Here is a 25,544-nt window from a genome sequence, read left to right as displayed (position 1 = left end):
TACAGCAAGGGATAATTGCATAGGAGGAAAGTGTAATATATTGGAAATAGAAACATTGCATTAAAGGTTTCTTGTTGAAGAGCATCATATACTTTGGATATGTTGGTAAGTATATACTGTAGTAGCAGACCTTTTTTTACTTGTAGTGTTGTTGCATTTGGAGTAATGTTAAAACTAGTATGATTTAAATATTAGGTTGGATTGGATTCAGATTTTAGAAGGGAGTGTACCTCTGAAAACTCCCTACAATTATTTGGGGTTTTTCCTTAACTTTGTCTCTCTCTCAAGTGCTTAGACTTCTTTATAACTTAATTTTGCTTTTCTTAAATCCCTTCCAGCAAGACCTTTGCACTTTCTTGATATCACGAGCATGCAAAAATTCCACGTTGGCAAATTACTTGTACTGGTATGTTAGAATTTTTTTTTCTTACTGTGTCAATGCCTAATTGAAATCAAAGCTGTAATACCCAGAAGGATTCACAGCAAAAGATGACCTGTCTTGAGAACTTGAGATTCTCGATTTCAAGGAGACTCAAGGAGTAAAAGCAGGGTGTTGGTTTTTAAAATGCACAAATATGCTTTTCTGTTAGCCAAAAGTGGGTTATTTGAAGGGCATTAAGTACAGTGCTAAAAAAAAAAGGCCTAAGTATACTTTATAAGTTGTCATTCAAGTTATTTACAGTGGTGGGGAGGAGATAAAGTTCATCTTCTGCTCTGCTTTTCTGTTTAGTTTGTGTTTATCATTTTTGACAGTGCACAGTTATGCACTTTAGTATTAATCAAGCGTATACTTTATGAAGGTTCATGAAGCACTAATTTTTTGTGCTAATCTAGTTATTTTTTACAATTCCATTTGTGGTTATGTTATGAGCACAAACAAAATGTCATTGCCCATGTGTGCTTTCTTAAGGGGGAACTTTAGTTGTGAATAGTTCATCTAGGTAGTGGAGAGGTAAGATCACTCAGGTAAGGATCATGTCTCACTTCAGTGGTTTAAGAATTAAATTAAATGCCTAAACTAGTCATCTGCATGAATTCTAAGTAAGAGTTTTCAGATAGGTATTATCTAATTTGAAGAAAGCTGAGATGAATAGAGCTGTACTCCGAAAATGTGTGTGTATATGTGTATATATTAATGTACATATATGTGCATATACATAACACATGCAGCTATTTACTTGTATGTACACATGTATTTTAAAATAGAGAGCTTAGGTGCCTTTTATATGGCTAAACTTAAGTCAAATGATTCTCACTTGTATCCTTTGTACATATATCTAATAATTAAAAATTCTAATACATTTTATTATTTTTAATGTGCTATGAATATTAACCACAGGTATGTCATGAATTAGAAACAGTGCGATGTGTAGTGTAAACTTGCCAAACTGTTCTTACAACATTCTTAGAGGAATCCTAACCTACCCTGAGAGTGATTCCATTTGTAAATGTCTTTTTAAGGTTTATTATTTCATTGCTTTTTCAGTAGCTTGAATTTAAAGTATTTAAGTGCGTGACTTAACTACGGTTCCTTAGTGCATATACTTCTGTTGCAGTAGCCAAAGGTAGTGTTTGGCTTCAGAAGAAAGTGCTATTAAATTTAAATGATTAAAATAATTGTGTGCCTAATTGATGTGAGTAGAAGCCACATGCTTGACCTAACCAAATATTCTTCATTTAAGTTAAATGTTAGTAGGTTAGCTTATTGCTAGCACATCTATAGAAACTGTACACTTAAATTTTGGCAGCGTCTCGCGTGTTCAGTCTGCAGAAAGTTCAAAGCATCCAGAACTCTGACGTTTTTGTCTTGACTTAAAAAAACAAACAACCAAACAAAAATAAATCCTCAATCAATTTATTCTTTGTTTTCTTTCCAGACATCTCAATTTCTCAGTGGCAAAATACAAACGTTGCAGCCACAATTTCAGCTGGCATAGCCATAAATCCTCTTGGCTGCTGATCAATTGCTTGTTTCAACTCACCAGACACAGAGTGCACCTAAAATAATCAATGAAAAAAGTACAATAACCCTTGAAAATCAAACCTCCTGCTCAGTCACTTGTCACTGCAAAGCTATCCTACTCTTTAACAGCAGCTACAGAAATCAGTGTTGCTGTTTTTTTTCTGTCTCTTCTTTGGACATATGAGACATCTGTTCAAGTATGAAGTATTACTGCTTGTCTCAAGATAGCTTTGAGAAACTGTCCTAGTGAAGATGAAAATGGGATGTTTCAATTCCTTACTTCCTGTTTTTCTTGAAGTTTTGGTGCATAGACTTTGTAAATATGGACTTCGTTTTATACACATATTACTGCAGTGTATTTTCCTATTGCTGTTTTAGTGAGGGAAAGGTGTAAAACAATATATTAGCAAAGATTGAGAAGTAATCTTTAGTTATGGACTTAACTGAGATAATGCTCATGGAATAAGTTACATATACTTTATTTCAATGCGTATAATGTGTATTTGTAAATAAGACTAGTCAAATCTGATCATCTGTAAATGACACACCTCTAATCTTGTCCCATAATCATTGCGTTGCAAAGACATTCTAGCTGTCTGCGTGAAGTCCAAGTGTGTTTGTTTAATGTGTAGAGTCATTTGTGAATCCAGATGCAGTGTTTGAAAACTGACTTGGTAATTTCTTCCTTTTTTTAATAGTGGGGTTATATGGTTTTACTGGGTAGTACTAGGAGATGTCTTGAGCAACAGAAAGACCTTCTGTGCATAGCTACTTTTTGTTTGTAAAAGCAAAAGCTTTCCAAACATCTTAACATACAAAAACAAATTTTCAGTATAACTGTCCCAAAGTGTACTGTTTAAATCTTTCACCTGATTCATAATTTTAGAAATGAAAACTTATTTTAGAATGTAGAATTTGCGGATCTGCTTCAGGACCAGTCCTGTCTTTTTCACCATTGCTAATGGTAAAATTGGGAACAGATAGGGTGAGATTCTTCTTGTTTTTGCAGGTATACTAGAATAGCAAGCTTGACACCCCTATGTTACGTAGAGGATAGTAGCACAGTGGAATGCTCACTCCTCCAATGTGTACTGCTTGATTGGAGTGTTCATATGATTTGGGCTTCTAACTTGTCCTGTTTGGATGATGCCACTTCACTGTAGGCAGAAGACCTCAGGAACTTTGATAGACTCTCCTAATCCAATTGATAATTTGACTCTGCAGTTTTTAAGAGTTCGCCTGTTGGTTTATATCTCATTCAAAGATTTACTTTATTTTTAGTTCCAGGCCTGTAATACAAGGCTGTTGTATTTCACTCAAATTGTGTAGCACCACAGTACAGCGTAACTTGGGTTGTTTTTATACTGCAGGTATGTAATAGTGGAGTGTGAAGACCAAGATACTCAGCAGAGGGACCCAAAGACTCACGAAATGTACTTAAATGTGATGAGAAGATTTAGTCAGGCTTTGCTGAAGGTAATGTCTCTGTGTAAGGAAATACATAATGGTTTATAGTCATTCTTTAAAAAGACACAGGTGTCTAGGAGGATGAAAGTTGTTTTTTTTTTATCTCAGATGTATTGAAATTTTAGAAAAAGCTTTCACTTCTGCTTGAATTTTGTGTTTGTCATAAGCCAGAGAAACTACTGAAAAAGAAAAGGACAACTTTTCAGAACTCTTCCTTGCTTGTTTTATTGGTTGTTTCTATTAGTAACATGCTGGGCCTAAAATCCTCTGCCTTGTATAATCAGTCTGTTTTATTTACTATTTCTTTATTGGAAGCACTTGTCCTGCAAATTGAGTCAGGAGACCTATCTTTTAAATTCACAGTGTTGTTCTGTGTATCAGCAGCAGAGGGTGCTGGAGCAACGGGAAAAAACCGAAACCAAAACAAAACAAACTTCACAGGAGGGAAGAAGAGCAAACCCTCTGTGCGATATCATAGAATGATTTGAGTTGGAAGGGACCATCGAGGTCACCTAGTCCAACCCCCCTGCAGTAAGCAGGGACATCTTCCACTAGATCAGGTTGCCCAGAGGCCCATGCAACCTGACCTTTATATATACGGAGAAAGTACTTTGCTAAGTTCTCAACACCATATTTACAACTTCTGTGAATTGCAAGCTATGATTTATAGCAGATGTACAGTCTTTCCTTATTTTTTTGTATCTTGCATTTCATATTAATTTTGATTTTAGGGACATTGATCAAATCTGACTCTTATGGTTCATAAGAATATTTGATGTACTTACCCTTACTAACTTATTTTGGCTGTGTGAATAGGTTTTTCATGCATGACTGTTCACCACTGAAATTGTTGATGCAAATGGAAGTGCACTAGTAGGTCAGATAATTGATTGCCAGTTGCAGTGATTCTGATTGGGTTTTACAGAAAATACCTTTTGAATTGACAGGAAATTGGTCTTTATTCACTTACCTCTTGAAAGCCCAAAGGTATAGGAATAAAGGAATAATTTCTAGATACAATAATTACCGAACAAAGAACTAATTTTGTTTCTTTTAATTCACGTAGGGTGATAAGTCTGTCAGAGTTATGCGTTCATTGTTGGCAGCCCAGCAGACATTTGTAGATCGACTGGTCCACGTAATGAAAGCAGTGCAGCGTGAAAGTGGGAATCGTAAGAAAAAGGTAACTAAAAGATTGAAAAACTTATCTCTGGCTAGAATTTGACAGTAGGAATCAGCTTTTCACTAAAAATTCTTAGCACTGAGATGTAGAACTGATGTCCATCTAATCTGTAATAATTTTACCTAACTTTAAACAAACTTTGGAGAGCTTTAGGTGGGTCAGAGTTACAAAGTGTTCTGAAAGTTTGTGGATGAAAAACAGAAGAGACCCTTAAGGAAAATCTTGTCATATTTTGGCAAAAGGAAGATATAAGAATAAGCGAATAGTTGATGATATAACAGTGAACAAGTTGCGGGGGGTCATGGGAAGGCAGCAGTGGTTACTGTGGTGTGAGAATTATTCCAGGATAGATAATGAAATTTGACTAGCAGCAAGGTTTCATTTGTTCCAAGAGCAGCAAAACTCTTCTTTCCTTTATTAGGTGTGTGTTTAGCAGAAGTTTGCCTTCTGTTGCATCTTGAGGAAAAGGATGTATCTCAGGGGTGCATTTTAAGAAGCTTTTTAAGTGAATTTGACAGACAGGTTGGAATGCTGAAGGGATTTCTATTTGTGGATTTTCTTTTCCTCTGACACACATCAGTATTTTTAAACAGGGATTTTTCAGTGTAATAATTTTTGTCACTTTCTTTCTTTAAATCTGTGGCATATATTTGTGCAGGAAAATTAAACACTTAAGCATTGCATCATTTTTGTGAAATATTGTGAATATTCTGTCTATCAGTAATAAAGTGTAATCACTAAAAGAGGAGGAGCGTTTTTCAATTCATAGAGAGTGTATTTCCTGCTTGTGCAATACATTGATAGCATTCTGTCCTGTCAAATGTTCTTTTGTAATTGCCAGGATATTTAAGTAAAACTAAGAAACGCATGGCTTTGATTTTTGGATTAAAATCTATCTAGCAGCAAATAACCACTGGAAGTTTTCCTAACAGTGGTCTGCCTTGCTGTGACTCTGTGTTTATGCCTGTTTATTCAGTAGGGTAAAAGACTAGAGACTTTTATGTATTCAACCTGTATTATGTAGGACACCAAGTGTAAAGCAATCAAAAACTGGATGGTGTTGTATTTTTGGTAACTACAGATGTAGGAATGTAGAACAAGTCCTGAAATCGGATCTATGAAAGCTGTTGGCAATCTGGTTCATTGGTGGTAGGGGATCTCTTTGCGTTCAGGGATTTAAAGGATCAGAGCTAAGGACTTCAATCAAGTTTCTAAAACAGAGCTAACATTTGATACTGGTATAGAAAACAAATCATCCTGCTTCTTGCACAGGCAATTTAGAAATAAATTTTTACAAGACTATTGTATCTGGCACTTAAAATCGCCTTACTGTATTTAGACTAGATGGAATATCTGCTTCCTTATTCAGATTACTGCAAATGGGGAGTTTTTATTTCACCGGATTTTAAGAGTGAAACTGTGATTCTTTGGAAGAGTAAAGAATTTAATGAATTCAATATTTATTAATATATCCTTTGTTAAAAGACTTTTTAACTGTTAATGTATATCTAGTATGTGTTTTGTGGTTTGTTTTGGGTTTTTTTTACATAAGGTTTTGATCTTTTATTCTTTTAGAATGAGAGGCTTCAAGCTTTGTTAGCAGATAATGAAAAAATGAATTTAGCAGATATGGAACTTATTCCACTTCCTCTGGAACCCCAGGTGAAAATTAAAGGGATAATCCCTGAAAAAGCCACACTCTTCAAGGTAAATGAGATGTTATGAATAGCTGAAATACAAACAACCCTTATAAGCACTAAGCTTAAAAACCTCAGTTGAAAGATTTAAAGAGGCTGACATAGTTGAGGCAAAATGTAACTTTAAGGTGCTCATAAGTGGATAAACAACTCTTTACTTTTGCTGTGAAACTGTTTTCAAATTAATGTGCAAACCTCAAAGCAGCTTTGATAAAACTGATTAGATGTATGCATCTATTCCATTGGAAAACAAAAACGTTAACTTATTAGAGACTGGAAAGAAATAAGGTGAAGCATTTAATTCTGTTGTAGTGGACTGGCAAGTAGATCCTCTATCCTTAAGGTTAGTTTACTCCTTAAACCAATCTGTAGCAGTTGCTTGTGATCGTGTGGCCATCCCTTGCTCTAGTTATAAACCATCAATATGATGTTGGAAAGGCTGGGGTTATTTTGCTTCCTATACTATGTGGATTGTAAGGTATTGCCAGTCTGCAGCGATGTAGGACCTCTTTATAAATTTACTTTTTAGTCATACAGGTAACTGTGATCTCATTTTAAGATGACCAAAAATGTGCTTTACCAGTCAAGCCTATATCCAGTTAAAATAAAAATTGAAGCTGCTGTGGCAACCAGTGTTAATCCATCATCTCTACTAGCTCATAAATTTATTATGCCTAGTAGTTTCAAACTTTGACAGGCTGCTTGTTGACTGCGATATAATTTGTGTTTATTTAAAATTGGAGGTGAACAACTTTTTTTTTCTCCCATATAATCCCTTGGTTCCCTAGCTTTGCCTTACTTCTTTATAGTTCGGTTAGTCTTTTTGCTTTATTTGCCAGTTAGTCCTTTTGAAGAACATGCTTCAGTTTCATGCTCTTGCACCTCAGGTTGGAGGCAACATTGGATAGACCTTGTCATGAAAACAAGGTTTTGCAAACCTGAGTCAACTTTTAGCATGAATATGATTTAAGTAAGTGTCGAGGGAAGTATGTTGATGAAAAGAATTCTGGAACAGCAACTAAATATTTCCTGTCAAGAATAATAACTTGATCAGGAAAAACTCAAGTCAGATAGTCTTCTACATATTGATCTTCTGTAGCAATGTAGAAAAATTAGGACCAAAAAATATGAGATATAACTTGTTTCAAAATCAGAGATGGATTCGAATCTTCTTATTCTGAAAGATTAGAGGTTTCCATTTAGTCTTGCATTCTACACTGTAGGATCAAAAACAAACAAACCCAAAGAGGGAAGAATGACTAATTTTTAGTGCTCTTTGACATCACATGGCAGCTTTTGTAGGACAATTTAAAGAATAGTTTTTTCTTTATTTATGTAACTTAGTAATTCTGAAACATTAATCGCATGTGAAAATCGAACTCTTCAAGTATTAAACTCTTTATCCTTGATTTCTATTTTTTGTTTTGTTTTTGAGGACAGTGACTTGGTCAGTTGGAGTAGATTAAATCATTCATATAGATAATTGATCCCCTTCAACCCTCTTTATGCAGAGAAATTGCAAACAATCAAATTGTCTTTCTCAAACAACGTAAAAAGGCATTTTTGCTTTTACTAAGTAGATTAAGGAAGCAATTAATTTTTTAAGATGTCTTGCCCCTAGCATTTCTTTGATGGTTATCCTATAATTGTGTCTCTTTTTGATCTGGTCAGTTAAAATTTGTTTTGTTGTGACCTTTTGCATAATGCTTCTATGTTGATTAGAATTAGATGCATACAAACAAAATTTGAATCCTCCTTTCCTCTTCAGCTGCTGGGGCGAGGGGAGAAGGAAATGTATCCTTCCTACTCCTTGCTAAAAAAACAAGAAGGAAAACCTTAGGGTATTTTTTTTATTAAAGTGTGCCTAGATCACACTTCTGGTAGCTGGAAATCATATGTTCTAACTGTTGAGTCTGAGTAACTGCTTTTAGAAGCTTTAGAATTGCTTCTTTTCTACCAAACTTTAGAAACATGAAAAACGTACTGGTGCTCATTGCTACATTGTTGGTATTTAAATGACGCTATTGTAAATGTTTTTGTAACTGAATTTTATACATGAATCCTATGACCTGCTACTTAATTCACTTCTGATTTACAATGCAGTAAACAAGGATTTATATTTTAGAACTCCACTGTAGCAACATGGCTGTGAACCAGCTTAGTAGGATATGTTTCCTTTTCCAGAGTGCTTTAATGCCTGCTCAGTTATTCTTCAAGACAGAAGATGGAGGCAAGTATCCTGTAATTTTTAAGCACGGTGATGATTTACGTCAAGATCAGCTTATTCTTCAGATTATATCACTTATGGATAAGGTGAGAAATATTAATCCACATTGTTATCTTTCTGTATTCTTGATTTTCCTTGTCGAGAACAAGGCTGTTGAAAACTCTTAATGCAGCTTGTGTTACTAATACTTTCTAGGGTTCTCAGATCTTAGGTGGATTTTTTCTTTTCTTTATACACAGGCAATGAGCCTGTGTATACTTAAGTAACAAAATTGGCAAACAGACTTTCACTCTTCACTGATTTCAGTGAAGAATGGTGGAAATCAATGTCCAATATACATTCCTTTTAGAAATAGAAGCTACCTTTCTGTTGCATCAATCTTTGCTTTTTTTTTTTCTGTGTTGTTTTTTTTTTCTAGCTTTTAAGAAAAGAGAATCTGGATTTGAAGCTGACACCCTATAAAGTGCTAGCAACTAGTACAAAACATGGTATGGATACTTTTATTTCCTAAAAATACAGAATTGGGAGGAATCTTCTACTTAATGTTCACAGACTGCTGTGACATGCTAGATGTTTTGCTTAGTAGAGCATTCTAAAAAGGAGCTCAAATGCTTAAAAAAAATGTGTTGCAATATAAGTAGTTGAAGTAAACAACCTGAGTGACCACAGTGTTCCGTAGGTGACTTGAGTTATCTTCATAAAAGAAGCCCAGTCTGGATTTAGGAGTATGTGACAATCAGTAGTGTTATCTTTGCTGCTAGCTTACTGTGTCATCTAAGACAACAAACTTTTAACACTCCTATTTATAAATCTTTGTATGAAATGGAGGAGAAAAAAACCAAGATGAAATCAAACTTGGCTGTGCTTTTAGGTACACTCTGGATAAATGTTTAGAAAGCCGTTGATTTCTCTTTTCTTATGAAAACTTGGAACAACAGACCTTTTGCAAGCTAATTTGTGTTAATGACAAGTTGTTTTAAAACTATTGAAGGCAGAAAATTGAGACAAAACATGGGGGTTTTTTTGCCAATGAGAAGCAGTTGAAAGAAACTGTGTATTAGCGTTGCCCTTTAATAAACATGCTCTATAGAGTAGCTTGAAAGTTCTATGCATTGGAGATTATTTTTTGGCTGTTTTCTGTCACAGGCTTCATGCAGTTTATTCAGTCAGTACCAGTTGCGGAAGTTCTTGCTACTGAGGAAAGTATACAGGTACGTGATGGGAGATTTTTAAGTCATCTTCTGATCAAATAGTATAAATTGCAGGCTTAGATGTCATGCAAAAGTCTTTAGTCTCTCAACTGATTTTTGTATCTGTTGTTAGAAGACAAATTACAGCTTGAAACATAAATGTATTTACAGCAGAAGTTTTGCTTTAAAAAATACACATAAATCACTGTATAAATACCTCATGTCCTAAAAGTAATACCATTTAAACAATTAAAGTGTAATTTAGCTGTGGTACAGAAATTCTGGCTTTGCTGTGATGATGAATGGTAGGTGCGTGACAGTTTTCTGTACTGTTTTGAAGTGTTTCTGTCATTCCGTCAGTACTTCTGGCTTGATACCTTGTGAAAGTATGTTTTAATGATTTTTTTGATGGAACAACTGATCAGTTTGTTCATATAATTTCTGAAGTCTGTTTTCCTGTAGATAGTGTTTGAATTTTTTTTTTTTTTTTAACAAACTTTCAGTAACTGTCATGGAATAGAGGGACACGTAATGGCGCACAAAATCCATGCTAGTTTCAAGCACAGCACATGAGCTAGGTAGCAGAGCTCAGATGTCTGGGATAAATATAGTTAGATAAAAACATTCCAAATTGCCAAATGAGTTAAATAGTTAATAAGTTTTGGGTTTTTTTAATGAAAACACAGCATGTTGATGTTGGATTCAATTTGTCACAGTCTCTTTTTTCCCCCTTTTTTTTTTTGGTACTTGATACTGAAGTTTGCATTTGTTCATAGCTCAATAGCTGGGAGCCGAAGTAAATAGCTCAGAGCTTCTATAAACTACATATATTAAAAATACGGAGATTAAAAAATGCTTATCATTTGTAGTGATCATTTGCTTAACAAATGAACATATCAAATGCTTATCACTTATAAAAAATGCTTATCATTAATCAGACAGTGACCAGCATCGTTGCCTAAGTTTTTTTGAGTTTTTCATTCAGTAAAGATTGTGATAAGCTACAACTACACGTTCAATAATTATCCAGTTTATAAAGTACTTTCTTGACAATCCTTTGTACTCTTGGAAATGTACTATTCTCATTCTAGTCCATTGTATGTTTTTGTAAAATCATATATTTTGAAATGCCTGTGAAATTTTTCAATTACTTATAAAATCATATTCCAATCTAAAATAGGTGCCCCACTGTTTTAGTTGCTGTGCAGACATAAGGAGCAATTCTTCATGTGAACAATTGCTAATCTAAATAGACAAGATGCCAAAAGAATATGATCTAAGATTACTTCACAGGACAATGGCAAAATACATTATAGAACCCAGATTTCCTGTGCCATGAAGCATGATAGAATTTATTCTTTCTGTAAATGTTCATTTTGGGTGTCACAGCTGTTTTAATAAAGATGGGCACTATATCTAAAGATTAAAAATTTGCTTGACTTATGAAAAGATTTAAAGCAAGTAATCTAATATTGGCTAGTAATGCAGATCCGCAGGAAAGAAAAGATGTTTTCGTGTCTGACTGTTGCTTACCTTCTATCAACAATCTTGAAATTACAGTTCATGTTTTGGAGGTATTTCTCTTCCACTCTCTACAGTTTAGCATTTGAATGGTCTGAAGTCTAATATTTTTTGTTTGTTTGTATCTCTCTAGTACCCTGTTAACCGGTTAAATTGCCTTCCACATTTTGCTTAGGGATTTCATTTAACAGAATATTTCTACTGTCAGCTTTTTTAACATATCTCAGAAGGACTTGTTCTGCTGTAAGCAAAGATAATTTCTCCAATTCTTAAAACTCTGATAAATGTTACAACAGGACTGCTTTTCAAGCAAAACTTTCTTAAATAGCCTGCAGTTGGCCTTGCTTCAGTACATCCATTTCTTTTGTGTCATTCCCTTCATTTTTTCATTAGGATTTTTCATCACTTATGTCATCTAGATGTCTGCAAAGCTCCTCCTCCAGTGCTGGCTTATCTTTGTTTGCTTACTGGAAGAAACTTGGCTTGAATATAATTTACTCATCTTTTGTCTCAGTCAAGAAAAGCACAGTTTTCTGGGTAGTGGGAAGGACTGTTTTCGCCCTGTCCACATTTCTCAGGAAATGTGAAATTTCCATTTGATGACTTAGATTTCCCTTTCAAACTCAGGAGCGATTGGTTGTGTTGAGGAGTAAGGAGGCAAATAATGATAGTAAACCTTGTAAGTTTATGTCCCAAATGTAGTTACAAACCTGAACTGTTAGTCCTGTTTTAGTTTTTGCTGGTCTGGCATAAACAGTTTTCTGTGGAAGTATTTTGCACTCATAGTTCTTAACAATGCATTGAAAAGTTACTAATTAATTTTCTGAAGCTGTTAATAAAGAAAACTTCTTTACAATTTGAACTTCACATCTGTGTCTATTGAGTATAAAAATATGATGATTAATAAAGTGATACAAAGTTAAACTGGATTTTTTTTCCAGGGAGTGATTGTTAATTTAGCAGACTGTAATAATGGCCGTTTGTGGTCTTGATTGAATCTTTTTTTTCTACCAGTTCTAAAGATTCTGTTTCAGATCATGTGGAATAACTAAATACGTTGATGACTTCCCTTCCAGAACTTCTTCAGAAAACATGCACCTAGTGAGACTGGCCCTCATGGAATAAGTGCAGAGGTGATGGACACGTATGTTAAGAGCTGCGGTAAGTTACAGTATTACAGTTGGTAAATTGATATCTGCAGTATAAAAGATAAGGTAGAAGAGATACTAAGACATTTCAGTTTAGATGACTGCAGATAGGGCATCATGCATGTACTTGCTGTCAGAATCCCTGTGAGAAGAACAGTTCTAAGCCTGGCATGTCATACACAATTCCACTCCGCAGCCCTCTTTTTGTTTTTCTTAAAAGTGATTAGAAATTAAATACTCTTTGCTTTCTAACAATAATCTTGCCTCTGCCCCCTCTGCATCATGAGTTGGAGCCTGTATAGTTTAGGGAGATATAAAGCATTTACATTATAATAAATCTGCTGTATTTCATAGGATCGTAGAATGGTTTGGTTTGGAAGGGACGGTAAAGATAATCTGTTTTCAACCCCCCTGCCATGGGCAGGGACACCTCCCACTAGCCCAGGTTGCTCAAAGCCTCATCCAGCCTGGCCTTGAACACCTCCAGGGATGGGGCATCCACAGCTTCTCTGGGCAACCTGGGCCACTACCTCACAACCCTCACAGTGAAAAATGTCTTCCTAATATCTCATCTAGATCTCCCCTCTTTCAGCTTTAAGCTGGTACCCCTCATCCTTTTATGGTCACGATAGCCTAGGCTGCCCTTGAGCTTCACGTTTCCCCCCAGCCCTTCCTTGCTGGTAAGAACAAGGTCCAGCATGGCACCTCTCCTTGGAGAAGGAGGTTGTTATCAACACATTCCAGGAACCTCCTGACTTGCTTATGCCCTGCTGTGTTGTCCCTCTGCTCCCCATGAAGACCAGAGCTTGTGAGCTTGAGCCTGCTCCCATCTATCTGTAAAAGGCCTCATCCAGTTCATCTTCCTAGTTGGTTGGCCTGTAGCAGACCCCCAGTATAAAGTGCCCTGTCCCTGGAGTACAAATTTTTAATTTGTTTTTAAAACATCAGGTGTTTTGTGGGGTGAGACTACATTCAACTTCCTATTTTATTTGGACAAGAAAAAGAGGTAGTGTAGTTCTTGATCAGAAACCGATGGCAGTGTTAAAATACCACATCTGCTGTCCATGAAATTAAAAGCAACTTCATTTTACAAAAAAAAAAAACAGTGAAAGCAAGAATTAAAATTAAAACAGTTTGCATGAGTTCAAATTTATTTATCACTGCCTGGCTTGCTTACTGCTTAGCTTGTAAGTACTGCTGACATATACATTCAGATTCATATAAATGTCTAGTGCGTACTTACAGTTGTGCTAAAATATCTTAAGTTCAGAATGTGTACATTCATTTTGCTCAAAATACTTCATATTCCTTTGAAGTGTCTTAATCCCAAAATTGAGTGAATTTAGGCTTTTAGTGTTAGGCATATAATTGTGTAGTAAGAAATTAAAATCTAGGTGGTTCTGAATAAACTTCAGACTTTTAATGTATTACTTCTAATGTTCTTCATACTGCCAATACTCTTGATTATTCGTCACCAGCACCACATCTGCCTACAGTATCTATGGCATGTTTATTACTTGCGAAGAAGAACTGAGATAATGTCATATGCTGTTGTTAATTATGGAACTTGTTGCTCTTCTGGAAAGATACTTATATTGATGTTTACAATTTACTTGTTGCAGCTGGTTATTGTGTAATTACCTACATCCTTGGAGTTGGAGACAGACATCTGGATAATCTTTTGCTAACAAAAACAGGTAATTCTTTCTAGCAGTATAATTTTATAACAGCAGTTGTTTAATTTCTAATGTGTTGCTACTGTTTTGCTTCGTTTTCCTTTTGAGTAGAACCAACTGAGTATTGTAAATTAAAGTGTATTTTAAAATGTAAAGTTCCATTGTCTCATCTAAGGTAATACTTGATCCAGTGAATAGAAGTGTAGGTGTAAAGTATTAGTAGTGTGAAGTGGCAGATGAATAAGAAAGGAAATAGATTAATTACTCTTTAACCACATTAGTAGGCATGATATAATATGTATCTGATATGTGGTTTCGATGTCAGTTTAAGAGCCATTTATACATCTGTAGGTAATTGAAGTCTAACTTCTCATAAACACAGGCGTGTTTATAAACACTGGGGTTTTTGTGTAGTTTTCAGTTGGCTTATTTTGCAGTCCTATGTTCTGTGGTCACATATTTTACACTGAAAGCTGGACCTGTAAGTTGTTTTTTGTTAAACACAAGAATTTTCTTGAGTGAGGCTGCCTTTGTTGAAAGTAGTATGGATTTAGTATGCGGTAAAATTTGACCGCCTTTGTGTAAGATGAAGAAACATTTAACTTTTATCTTTAACTTGACTAAAATCATAAGTACGTTTTTTTTCTTCAGAACTCTTCGTCCAAAGCTGGAAAAGGATGCATGAAAAGATATTTGTGAAGTGTGATACTTGTGTACCCCAAGTATCCTAATTGTTCTTTATCAAACAATGTAATTTTCCATTTAATTGTTTCCTGTTTAGTAGCTTTTTTAACATGGTATCAGAGAGGATCCCTGCCCGTGGCAGCGTGGTGGGAATTAGATGATCTTTAAGGTTCCTTCCAACCCAAACCGTTCTGTGATTTTATGAATTCAAGATCTGTTAATTGGATGCCAGCTGTATTTTGATAGATGTCAAATAATTCTGCTTTTTTATATATGCTATTCCAGGTACAGTAGATGTTTAGACAAGTATTATCATAGTCATATGGAATTAGATGCAACGTTGATGATTTTAGTGAGATGTCCGTGTGAATTCTTGTCTCCGATTTGACTTTCCTTTAAACAAAGTGGTTCTGTGTATGTTTTTCTAAGAAATTTACATGATGAGTCCCAGAAGTGGGCATGTTGTGTGAGACCTGTCAGAGCAGGATTCACTTCAGCATTTTCTGTTCCCTATGAATCTTGTGTTCTTGATGAAACATAACCACTGTGCAGCAAAAATCCAAGTGCTCGTCATCAGCCTAACGGACCTGACTGGACCATTCAGCTCCAGTTGTGATTACATATATTTTTTTAATCCTTCTCTTAAAACAAAAAAGGAAATAGACTCTTTGGTGTGCTGCCTATTACAAATTCAGTGTTGGGGGAGAAAGTAGTAGAAATTACTGTTTAATCAAGTACATCCTTTAGTTTGCAGCAAAACACTTGTATCTTGAAAGTTCAAAATAGCAGATAGCATTTTGATCTCTGAAACTTTTTAATGTTATTTTTTTGCCGTCTCTATGGATTAGGAACAGACCAGGTAGAGTGAATAATTCTAGTGATTCTAAATAAATAGAAGATTTCCCTACTAGAGGAAATGAAAAATTTGAAAACTAAACTACTTCAACTATTACAATCAATGCCTTGGGGTGGAGTGAAATTCAAGTGTTTTCGTTGAAAATTAGTTTGTGTGTAGCTGCATGAACTTCACAAAGTTTTAACAAACAAAAACACTTCTTGCAGGGGAAAAATTTTTTGGAGGTTTTTTTTTTTTGATTCCTTGCTTTTGAAATACAGCTTCCCATGGGGGTTCTGGTGCCTGGAATACCGTCATTACTTAGTGATGAACAGTTAGGAGTTGTGGTTCGGTGTTTATAATCAAGTGAAATGTTTATTGAATGTGAATCATGTAAATAAAAAATTTAATTTGGGGAAGGGAGACACATCCTCACGGGAGGCTTCTTAGTTTACAGATACACTTGAAACATATGTTACTTTGAATCTGCACACTCTGCATGAAAGAGTAGAAAATTAATTATTGGGCCTTGATTGGGGTAAAATGAACAAATGGGCATTGAAAAATCTGTCTTGAAAGGTCTCTGCCATTTGTCGAAGGTGACAGGTATAGATCTTTCCATAGCAGGCACTCCTTACATGCTCAGAGTAGTAATGTTTTCGTGTTTTGATTTGGACTAAAGTGCATCTTACCTGTCTGTGTTAAAAAGTAACTTCACAGTGGTTGTTTGTCTTGGTGGAAGAATTTACGCCTCACAGCAGAGGGCAGTGCACATCCATGGTATGTTCAGAGTCTGAAATTGTTTTAATCTGCTACCTAAACTGTCACATACTGAGAGAGGATTTTTGAGCTATCAAGAGAAATTGTTATGTTCCAAATACAACAAAGGCTTGCTACAAAGGCTTGTTTCATGCTACTGAGAATCCCTTAGACTTATGTTAGAAAAAGCTAACTTCATTCCTCTCTTGAAGAATGGAAGCTCTAAGTATCATTCTTCAAAATTATATTACCATATATGCATCCTTTTTTCATTATATTTCTGTAATGAATTGACGCTTTCCAGTAGGGTGAAGAATGCTGAGTATTAGCTGTGGGTTCACATACTTTTCTTGGATTCAAGTTTCTAAAAACAAATTGTTTCCCACTCAGTGTTAGAAATGGGGTTTTTTTGTGCTGTAGGGTGAGAATGTCTGTTATCTGGATGAAATAATTTTTATTGTCTTTCATGACTGATTTATGCCTTAATCCTGAGAATATGGCGACTTTTTTTTTTTTCAGTAGTCTTAAACAAGAAATGTAAAATTTCAGATTTTTTAATTCTGTACCATTGTACTTCAAGGGTACCTGTAGAAGTTTGGAAAGAGATATAGGGAGCCTTCAGTCAAAACATCCTCATCTATCAGTTATGTCAAAAATTGCACTAATACTTGCATCAGTTTCACACATGTGCCTTAGCTTGTAACCTGAATGTCACATGATATAGTCAGTATTATGTTACAGGAATATTTCTTTTTCTCTGAGAACTTTCAACTTCCTACTTGTCCTGGAGATGAAATGTTATCAATTGCTATATGTTTTAATTTCTTGTTTCCAGATCTATAACAGCAGGTATTAGAGTGACTTGTAAATAACAAGACACTGTTTTGCAGCTGAATACCCAGCTTTAAATAACATCAGTGCCTCGTTGTAGGATTGCAGACTGATTTATATATTAATGCCAGTATCTGACTTATTAGCTAATGTGCCCTCTGTTGCCTTGGAAGGAAGAGCTGGATGGTTGTGAAACTGGATTGTGATATACCAGACGTAGCATGTTCAGTTAACTTTCATGTTCAAGCCTTCCCCTGAAAATTGTTTCTTCTGCATTTGTTCCACTCTCTCATTTTGATCGTGGAGTTGGGATCTAGCTGTTGATGTAACACCAGATGTGGACAGCTTCATGTTTGCTAAGCCTTTACAGCCAGTACATCATTAGAGCTGTGATAGTGTTTCAGCTATGATAGGCAAGTGAAGTCTCCTGTCCCATCTGAGATATCTTAATAACTTCAACTTGCTTTTGCAAAGGTCCTGTCATATTTGCAGGCTGTGTGTAGGTGTTTTAGGATATCCTGAGACGCTCAAACGGCGTTCTTGAGTAGCACTGCATGTGTGTGTCTGAGCAGCTAATTCTTACCCTAATGACAGGCCAGCTTAATCTTTTATTATCCTTTAGGGACCTACTTGTAAATTCGAGTTTGCATTGTAGGTTTCCTAAATACAGGCACTTTGGTTTGAACTCTACACTTGAAGTTGCTTTGTAGAACTAGAGCAAATTGATAGGTGGATAAATGTAGGTTATTATCATCTGAGGGAAGTCAAAAACAGACGTCTCAGAACTTGAAAACCACATTGACTTTTCAGCATAATGTGTAGACGTGTGAAAGAACGGGACTGTCTTCTCATTTAATGCTTAGAGGTAGGACTGTGGTTTGTCTTGAGTGTTAAGTGCACCAATTCACATCTGAGTTATTCTTCAGTCTCAGTTAGAAAGGTTTGCCAGGTTAGACAGCAAAGATCTGAACAGTTCCATATGTGAGATGACACCATGTGTTTGTACTTTCCGTGCTTTTCAGTTAAAGCCATCTATCCCAAAGCAGGTTTGAGGATGACAAAGATGGAAAAACTGTAGGACTCAAACCCTCTTTCTATATCAGTGCTTAAATAAGTATATTAATAAATATACTTATTAATGTTGCAAACTACTGTAGTATGTGAAATGCAGTGGAATTTCTAAATACTTTTTTAAAGGTTAGGTCTTGATAGAGTAGGATCCTTTTTTTAAAACAAAAAACCAAACCAAAACAGAAAAACCTAACACATGCTGTTATCCTTTAGATTTCTCTCTGCAACTCTCAATTTCTGTGATGCCTACCAAAGAGAACATAAACTTTAACTGCTGGTCTGCTAAAATGTTTTCTCTTACAGGTATCTCGAACAGTATTTCTCATTTAACAATACATATCTGACATTTTTTTTTTTCCCTATAACGTGTCTGCATGCAGTGTATTTTGAGAAGGGACAGCTTGAGGTGTGAGGGGGAAGAATTACAGTGCTTAGCGCAAGCTGGGCCCTTATCCATTATGTGTATGACAGTGATAAACTTTACCTCCAGCTGTTGCTGCATACTGAGTTTGAAATCTGTATCCTGAACAAGTTCTTAACAATTCATTCTACTTTCTTTCATTTTTGGGTAGACAGGTTATAACATGCAGCTGATGAAAACGATGATAATAAATTAGGCATTCTGATATTTTTCACCATGGCAGTGCTCTGTTAGTGAAGGAAAAATTTTGACGGTAGCATCAGAATTTTCTGTGAAAGCCAGGAAACCATCCCATCCATCCACTCGTTTTCATCAGGGGAATTTTTGTCCTATTGCTTCAAATTTAAAATAGGAATTCAGTTAAAATAGTAACTAAATTGTACTTTTTCCATACAAATCAGGTTAAAATAATAGCGGCAGTTGCAATTTACAGAAAATATATTGAAGTCCAGAGCTTGGGGTTTTTTGTGTATTGGTTGGGGGTTGGAACAGATAAGTTCGGAATAATTTGTAAGGCTTTCTTGTCTGTTAAAAGACAGTTGCCACCAGACTTATTTTAATTATTGCATCTAGCTTGCTTTGCCTTGTGCATTTTATTTAAGGATTTAAGAATTCTGTGCATGTTTTCAGTAGCTTTTCCTAACAGTCCTGTGGTGAAATAAAACAATTTCTGTGCTGCTATATGGGAACTTTCTCCTGTACTAAAATCCAGGCATTAGCAGTAAAAGTGATGGACAAATCAGCCTCTCTAGCGCAGTCAGATGTTATTGGCTATTGCAAGCACCAGGTATCAATTTTTAGTCTCCACAAGTCCATGCTTCACTTAATCAAAGATCACTTCACTCTCAAGGCTGAAAGGAACTCAGATGGACTTTCAAATCCCTCAGGCCCTGGCTGCTCGTCAGGGAAACTTTCCATGTTTGGTGCCATTTCCTTGAACTCTCAAAGGGCCTATCCTCCTTATTCCATATGTTAGAAAACCAGGTGTTCTGTAGAAAAATGTAGTCAACCTCATAAAATTAAAAAGAAAAAAACCAAACACAAACAAACTTAGAAATACACAATAGTATCAGCTTTTAGGTTTTGAACTAAATAATTCTCAGTGTGTGTGCTGTGTTATTGCATATTCCTGGAAACATCTCATCTTCTTCCAGTCAGTAAGTGTATCTTGCTTTTTCTACAGTAAAATAGCTTAAATGGGGAGTGGAGAATGATTATTAGGACACTGTTTTTTAAGGTGGGAGGCTATTTAAAGCCTTTCCAGCAGAGATTTTTCCTGCTTCCTGAAAGAGTGCTAATGACATCTTTTAGACTTTGAGGAGTGAGCCACTTTACACATCAGAAATGTTTGTCCAGACTGTGTATCTTCTGTGTGTAGATGCCTACATGTAATCCTGCCCCTAACCTCAAAACAGGACAGGAAGCTCCTTCATACTTCTCTGTGGTCTCAAGCTGTTTCCTGAATTGTTATGTTTTGTTTTGTCAGATGCCTAAAATCACCCATTTTTATAAGGAACTCAGATTTCTAAGTAGGTGTTTGAAGGTTTCAAAGCCTAAATATTAGAAATCCAAGGCTTTTTTGTCTAGACTTACAAAAATAGAAGAGGCTCAAAGGGTGAAATCTGTTTCATCTCTTAAGTAGCTTCTCTTTCTCTTTTCTTTAAAACATGACTCAAATGAAAAACCCTCACCCATATGATTCAGCAATCATTCATGAACAGTAATAAACCAGCAAGAGACGTCCAGTTTTGTCTTAGGTTTATTTTCCAAGTTTTGCATCAAAATTTGGTACTATTATGAAGTGTTGAAGTAAGTAATTATGTTTATCTTTCCTTCTTCTGCAGGTAAACTATTTCACATTGACTTTGGTTATATTTTGGGTCGGGACCCTAAGCCTCTACCTCCCCCAATGAAGCTGAATAAGGAGATGGTGGAAGGTATGGGAGGCACGCAGAGCGAACAGTACCAGGAGTTCCGTAAGCAGTGCTACACAGCCTTTCTCCATCTCCGCAGGTAATAATACTGTTTTGATGCTAAAATTTATTAGAGCCACTGTAGAGAAGGAGAGGAGTAAATGAATCAGAAAAAATATTTCTGTTGAAAATTCAAAACTTGTTTGAAGTCTGAATGTAGACAAAATAATTTATATGAAACAAAGGAATGAAAACATCACAGCATAGGTGTAACGTGCAGCTTGAGTGTAATTGTCCTTCAAGTTAAGGTCCCCAGTTTTGCTTGTTTAATAGCCTGAATAGCCTTTTCCATAACTCCTGTGGGGTATTAATTTATATATTGCTTTTTGGATATGTTTTTGCCCTTAAGCAATTTTCTCTCTGATATCATCAATTAACTGTCCTTTTAAACTCTAAGTCATTACTCATTTGCTGCTTTATCCTCCTCTAGTTTAGATAAGTGATGACCAGATTCTTAGCTTGAAGACAGCATTCATAAGCTTAGTTGGGTTCAGGTCCCATGGGACAAATATTAGCAGTGTATACCCAGAACTGTGAAAGATAAAACCTCTTTAAACTGTATTTATTTACGGACCAACAGATCTCTCCTTTAGACTTGGAATCAGCTTCATTATTTTGCAATGACCATGTCACTTACCATCAGTTTTCTGAGCCAAGTAGCTCAGCTTTGTTCTGTTTCAACAGAACACAGGTGAGTGCTCGTGGTCTGTCTGGTGATTAATCTAGTACATCTTCCATGGAGATGAAAGACTTTCACTTTGATATCAAGATCACATAATGTTAATCTCCAAATATGTGGAAAAAATTTAGTGGTATGAAAAGCATGTGTGAAAAGTACATTTAGTATGAAAAGTAGGCAGTCGATTTGACATAAAAAAGCTACATGTAGTTCTCTCCTTGTTAAAAGGAGAAAGTAAGGAGTTGGTTTATGAACTGACATTGTTAATGGATTAAAAGCAATTCAGCAGCGTGAAAAAACAGCAACATGTTACCAGCAAGCAATATTCATGACTTCAGAGAAGAATCAAGAAGGCTAATGTATATTCCGTGTTCTAAATTTTGCTTAAAATCGTTTTGTAATACTGTATGTCTTATTTTTTAAATAATTAGGTTTAAGCAATAAAAACAACGTATCTGTTTCAATGGAAAGGTCTGTTGCATCAGTGAAGGATTATCCGTTGCATTAACTTATGTGATGGTTTGCCACAAAGATCATCATTAAGTGCAGCAATAATTTGGATATAAAACTGAACTGTGAATCAAGATGGTTTCATTTTTAATGTATGGGATTGTAGTTGTAATTAGTCTCTCCAATATTTGTTCAGTCTAATAGGAAAGTACTTTTAAATTAATCTGGATAAATACCTTTAAGGCTTTCAACAGAGATAGCATAGAATAATATTAGTATTACTATAAATATTATTTTAAGCAGCTAGAACTAAAAATGATTAAGATTACTTGCTTATTGAAAAAAGAATAATTAGAGGTGGGATGGCTTCATTCTAACAGTTCTGCATGTTGACACAAACCCATTCACAGACACTGCTTCTGGCTAAGTAGTGTGAAATCATAGCCTCTGATTGCTACGACAAAATGCAAACTGTGTTTGTCATCTTTGTCAATTTGTGTTCTGTTCTTCTTTATTTCCCTGGGGTATACAGACAGTTCTCTACATATTTCAAGTGCTGTATCTCAGTGTTTCAGGACTCCTGGTGGAATAGGTGTTACATAATGAAAACAAATAAAAACAATTTAAAACATGTAAGTGAAAAAATATTTTTTTAGGTTGGAAGCAGTTTGGCATATGATCATTGGTGTGTGTTTTTTGTTGTGGAGTTTGGGGTTTTTTCAGAGTAGGGTAGGGGGGAGATGCTTTCCACTTTTGCAAGCAACGATAATCTATTGTGTGTGTTTGTCAGCAGTTCTGCAATGAAGGAACAGCCTCTGTGTTTAGAAAGGGTTGCAGGGCAAATTGTTGCTGGCAGAAGAGCTTGCACCCTCACTTGGCCTCTAGCAGCCTTTTACACCTTCATTATACACGTTGAGACTAGTTAAAGGTGCTCGGGTCCTGTTATGTGTCAGCATTTCCCTTCCTCGAAGAATGTTGGGGTGAGGGGCAGAGGAAAGACATGCAAACAGTATAGTGAGCAACTCCTTCCTAATTTTTGTCTCTTTCCACTCCATACCAGGCCCAAAATTAGCTTTCTTGATTTTTTTTTTAATTAGGTTCTTCAAATAATCTTACGGTTTTACTTTTAAGTACCAAGAACCAAAAGACTTCATTGTGTGGAACAGAACCAGCACTTAAGTGGCATGTAGCACTGAAGTGTAGACCTGTTCTAAACCTTTGTCACTTAAATAATCCCAGTAAGTGCTCATAAGATCTTATCCTTTATGTGGTTCAAGAGCAAAAGGGACTCGAACTCTGGACACCTGGGTCAGTTCAAAGGGAGAACTACCAATGGCAGCCTCTGATGACCTAGGAAGAGACTTCAGGGAATGTAGCTGTAAGATTTAAGTATGCTTAAAGTGGGATTTGCTTGTTTCAGGCACGGAGAAAAAAAGATTTCTTAAAACCTGTGGGGACCGTTGCTGGCACCAAAGCAACTTGACTGCCAGATTTCTTAGCTGGATCTGAAACAAAACAGTAGCATAACTTTTTCTGTCTGTCCTCTTTGTGGTAATTTTCCTGATTCCAGCCCTTGGGAAAGTGAAACAGAACAGCTGAAACAAATTGGACACAGAACATTTCTGCCCAAACAGTTTATTTTAAATGTATGTGTTAAATAGAGTTAAAACTTAAGTTAGTATGTGTTAATGGCAATTCCAGTTCATAATGAAGCATGAAGAGTTTTTGATGGAGTTATGCTTTTCTAGATTTTTGTTAAGCAGTATTTACTTTGTAAAATATGTCTATGAAGCAGTCCTTTTGTGTAGTTAAAATACTTTGTACTCCTTGCAATTGTCAGCTTATATATATTCAGCAGCTTGCTAGCAAACAAGTTTTGCTGATACAAATTTATTTTCTATCATCTATGAAGCCTTCTAGTGCTCTTAGCAAAGCAATATTTCAGATTTTGAAGTCAGTTACATACTTTTTCTCTGAAAGGAGACCTAGGTCTCTTTACAGAGAAAGGGAAGTTTCAGTTTATGTTGAACAGCTTGAAAATGATGCTTTCAAAAAGCAACTTGCCATTTTGCCCTTGCAGGAAATTAGCTGTTGCTCTTTAAAAGATTGGCGAGTGCTTCCAACACCATGTTAAAACTGAAAACTGTACTCTGTCTTGTCTTTTTTAATGATTATAAATGACATTTGTGCTTTCTAAGTGCAGCATGCCTACCAGTGTTATTGCAGCTTAACTGAGCAACTGCAGACTTGGATCTGGTTAGATCACTGCTATTCAGCATGTTATGACAAAAGCCCTTGCAGCAACTTGAAAAATAATTTCTTGTAACTGTGAAGACTTCAGCTGTTTGAATGCTAATTTATATAATAATGTTATATCAATTATATCCTTTTTAATAAAAAATAACCTTTGAATCTATATTCTAGCATATGTTTGTCTTACTGGAAGTAAAAGTCATTAAATCCTACTATATTTGTAATTATAGTTTATATTTGATGGATAAATGTTCATATGACTTTTAGAAGATTATAACAAAACCAGAGCAGTCTGTTCAGTTTTGGCAGTTTGAGACAGTTCGAGGGTTAAACTTTGACTGTTAATATTGAGTATGTTATGTTTTTACCATAGATATGTTCAGCTGAAGTCTGGTCTCAATCATTACCAATTCACACTAAGAGGGTGATGTGTTCTTCAATGAAGCAGTTTACAAAATGTCTTTTGTACAGTTTACAAAGTGTTTTACCTTATCTGCTCTTCTGCTTAGGTATTCCAACTTGATCTTGAACTTGTTTTCCCTCATGGTGGATGCCAACATTCCAGATATTGCTCTTGAACCTGATAAGACTGTAAAAAAGGTAATTGGAAAGCTTTCCTTGTCTTTCAGTAAGCCAAGTCATTATGCTGTGAAACTTTCAGTCACTTGTGGTGACTTATTTGAAACTGACCTGAAAATAGTTGCTCCTGTTTTATGAGTTTTGAGTATTTTCTAGATTCAGTGAAGTTAAAGAAAATACACTTTTGAGATCACCTAGCACATATGCCCATAAATACAGAATTGCTCTTTACCATCTGTGCAGTCGTGCACAGTCTGCTCTAGCACTCTGTTCCAAGTGGTATTTCAGCATTCTGCTAAGACCACTGATCCCATCTTATGAAACTTTTGTTAAGTGACTATATCATGAAAGATTGTTCTGTCTAGTGTAGAATCCTGTAAGTCATGGATGGTTTTAAAAAAAACAGTCTGCTGGCAGATATAAAACCAGTCTGCTGAAGCTTTAAAACCAGTAGACTAGTTTATCTTCATGACCAAGAAATTTTTGTTTATTGTGAAAACAAACTCATGTCCCCTAATTCTGACTTTGTCCCTTTGCACCTGCCTGAGTCATTCTTCTCCACTTGTTTCAGCAGTTGCCATACTGGATCAATGTTCATCTAGATTTCACTACACTTACATTTTAGGCAAATAACCTGATTTATAGTGAAGGGCTATCTGGTTTAATTCCACAGAAGACTTTGTGGAGCCTGTGTAGCCAGTGAAAATAAGTTCAGTGTCATTTTTGTTTGAGCAGTGGATTTTCTGTGAAATCAGATGTGCTTTCATAGCTTATTGGAAACACTGAAGAAGAGATTCAGAATCTTTAAATTAATATTTCATGTTCTTGTACAATTCTGTTAAAAAAACATAAATTGTGACTTCAAACAAATCTTTCCTTTTGCCTGAAAGAATTCAAGTTTTTTTTTTTTTCTTTTAATTTTGACTTCAGTGATACA

At 35.6% G+C, this 25,544-nt stretch overlaps 1 protein-coding gene across 1 annotated transcript in view; it reads left to right on the top strand.

Moving 5' to 3' along the window:
- Positions 1 to 25,544, top strand: part of PIK3C3 (phosphatidylinositol 3-kinase, catalytic subunit type 3) — a gene marked incomplete at its 5' end in the record, with an annotated part of 45,494 nt that overhangs the window by 5,844 nt on the left and 14,106 nt on the right. Inside the window, 11 exons of the mRNA XM_010078941.1 lie at positions 339 to 406; positions 3,334 to 3,439; positions 4,497 to 4,613; positions 6,189 to 6,320; positions 8,495 to 8,623; positions 8,956 to 9,025; positions 9,684 to 9,748; positions 12,325 to 12,409; positions 14,019 to 14,093; positions 20,518 to 20,686; positions 24,538 to 24,628. Coding sequence (XP_010077243.1) covers positions 339 to 406; positions 3,334 to 3,439; positions 4,497 to 4,613; positions 6,189 to 6,320; positions 8,495 to 8,623; positions 8,956 to 9,025; positions 9,684 to 9,748; positions 12,325 to 12,409; positions 14,019 to 14,093; positions 20,518 to 20,686; positions 24,538 to 24,628 — 1,107 coding nt within the window. The remainder of the gene's footprint in view (positions 1 to 338; positions 407 to 3,333; positions 3,440 to 4,496; positions 4,614 to 6,188; positions 6,321 to 8,494; positions 8,624 to 8,955; positions 9,026 to 9,683; positions 9,749 to 12,324; positions 12,410 to 14,018; positions 14,094 to 20,517; positions 20,687 to 24,537; positions 24,629 to 25,544) is intronic.

The sequence above is a fragment of the Pterocles gutturalis genome, unplaced genomic scaffold (assembly GCF_000699245.1).
Source record: "Pterocles gutturalis isolate BGI_N339 unplaced genomic scaffold, ASM69924v1 scaffold7306, whole genome shotgun sequence".
Taxonomy (NCBI): Eukaryota; Metazoa; Chordata; class Aves; order Pterocliformes; family Pteroclidae; genus Pterocles; species Pterocles gutturalis.
This window is presented reverse-complemented; position numbering and strand designations above follow the sequence as displayed.